The sequence below is a fragment of the Orycteropus afer genome, unplaced genomic scaffold, assembly GCF_000298275.1.
Source record: "Orycteropus afer afer isolate SDZICR_OR568_19922 unplaced genomic scaffold, OryAfe1.0 scaffold00083, whole genome shotgun sequence".
Classification (NCBI taxonomy): Eukaryota; Metazoa; Chordata; class Mammalia; order Tubulidentata; family Orycteropodidae; genus Orycteropus; species Orycteropus afer.
The window spans coordinates 10,603,954-10,605,133 of NW_006921670.1; the positions used below are offsets into that span (position 1 = coordinate 10,603,954).

General features: G+C 49.4%; 1 protein-coding gene across 1 annotated transcript in view; it reads left to right on the plus strand.

Moving 5' to 3' along the window:
• LOC103197831 (rho GTPase-activating protein 8-like) overlaps window positions 1-503 on the plus strand; it is a 126,895-nt gene extending 126,392 nt beyond the window's left edge. Inside the window, exon 11 of the mRNA XM_042781051.1 lies at window positions 331-503. Within this exon, the coding sequence (XP_042636985.1) occupies window positions 331-503 (173 nt within the window). The remainder of the gene's footprint in view (window positions 1-330) is intronic.
• The last annotated feature ends 677 nt before the right edge of the window (window positions 504-1,180 follow it).

Below are 1,180 nucleotides of genomic sequence, written 5' to 3' on the forward strand. Positions count from 1 at the left end.
GACTTAGCATCCTAACCTAAAAGCAGCCACAGAGGAAAGTAATGAGTGGGAGTGGCTGGGTCTCAATAAAGCTTTATTGATAAAATCAGCCAAGGGGCCATAGCTTGCCAACTCCTGGTCTAGCCCATTCCAGGCATTTGGCTTTAACAGGTGTCAGGGAAGTAATAGTTACTGTGCTGTTACAAAGAAGAGGAACGCGGAGCTCAGAGAAGTAGAGGGATTTAGGAAGGACAGCCACGCGGCTGGTCTGGGAAGTAGGTGGGGGCTCCACGCCTGGTCTCAACATCCACCCTCAGAGCGGGGTGTCCCCTCTGCCCCATGCCGTTGCAGGTGTAGAGAGCAGCCTGCGTGTGACCCACTGCCGCCAGATCCTGCGCGGCCTCCCCGAGCACAACTACGCCATCCTCAGCTACCTCATGAGCTTCCTGCATGTGGTGAGTGGCGGCTGGCACGGCTTTGGGTCTCTGTCCTCCATGTCAAGGCCTGTGTCCCTAAACTGTTGAAGAGGAACTTCATCACTCCCATGTGCACGGTACTTTACAGGGGTTCCCTACAGCCCCCTGACAGGTGTACCACAGAAACCTGGCAGCACAGGCCAGAGGCTCCAGGCTTCCCCTCCTTCCAGTCATCCCCTTCACACACACACACACAGGTTCACACACACAGGTTCACACACCCAGGCACTCACACACATACACAGGTAGACACACATGCACTCACACACACGTACTCACACATACATATACTCACATACACAAGAATTGGCCAGTGAAAACCTTATGAATAGCAGTGAAACACTGTCTGACATATTACTGGAAAACTTTATGAATAGCCCTGAAACATTGTCCAATATAGTGCCAGAAGGTGAGCCCCTCAGGCCGGAAGGCACTCAAAATAGGAAGAGCGGACTCCTCAGAGAAGAGATGATCTTAATGATGTGGGACCTCCATTGGCTGATGGGCACGTCTCAAGTTGAGAAGAAACAGCTGCAAATATCCATTAATAACTGGAACATGGAATGTACAAAGTGTGAATCTAGGAAAATTGGAAGTTGTCAAAAATGCAATGGAACATGTAAAGATCGATATCCTAGGTATTATTGACCTAAAATGGACTGATTTTGGCCATTTTAAATCAGACAACCATATGATCTACTGTGCTGGGAATGACAAAATGACAG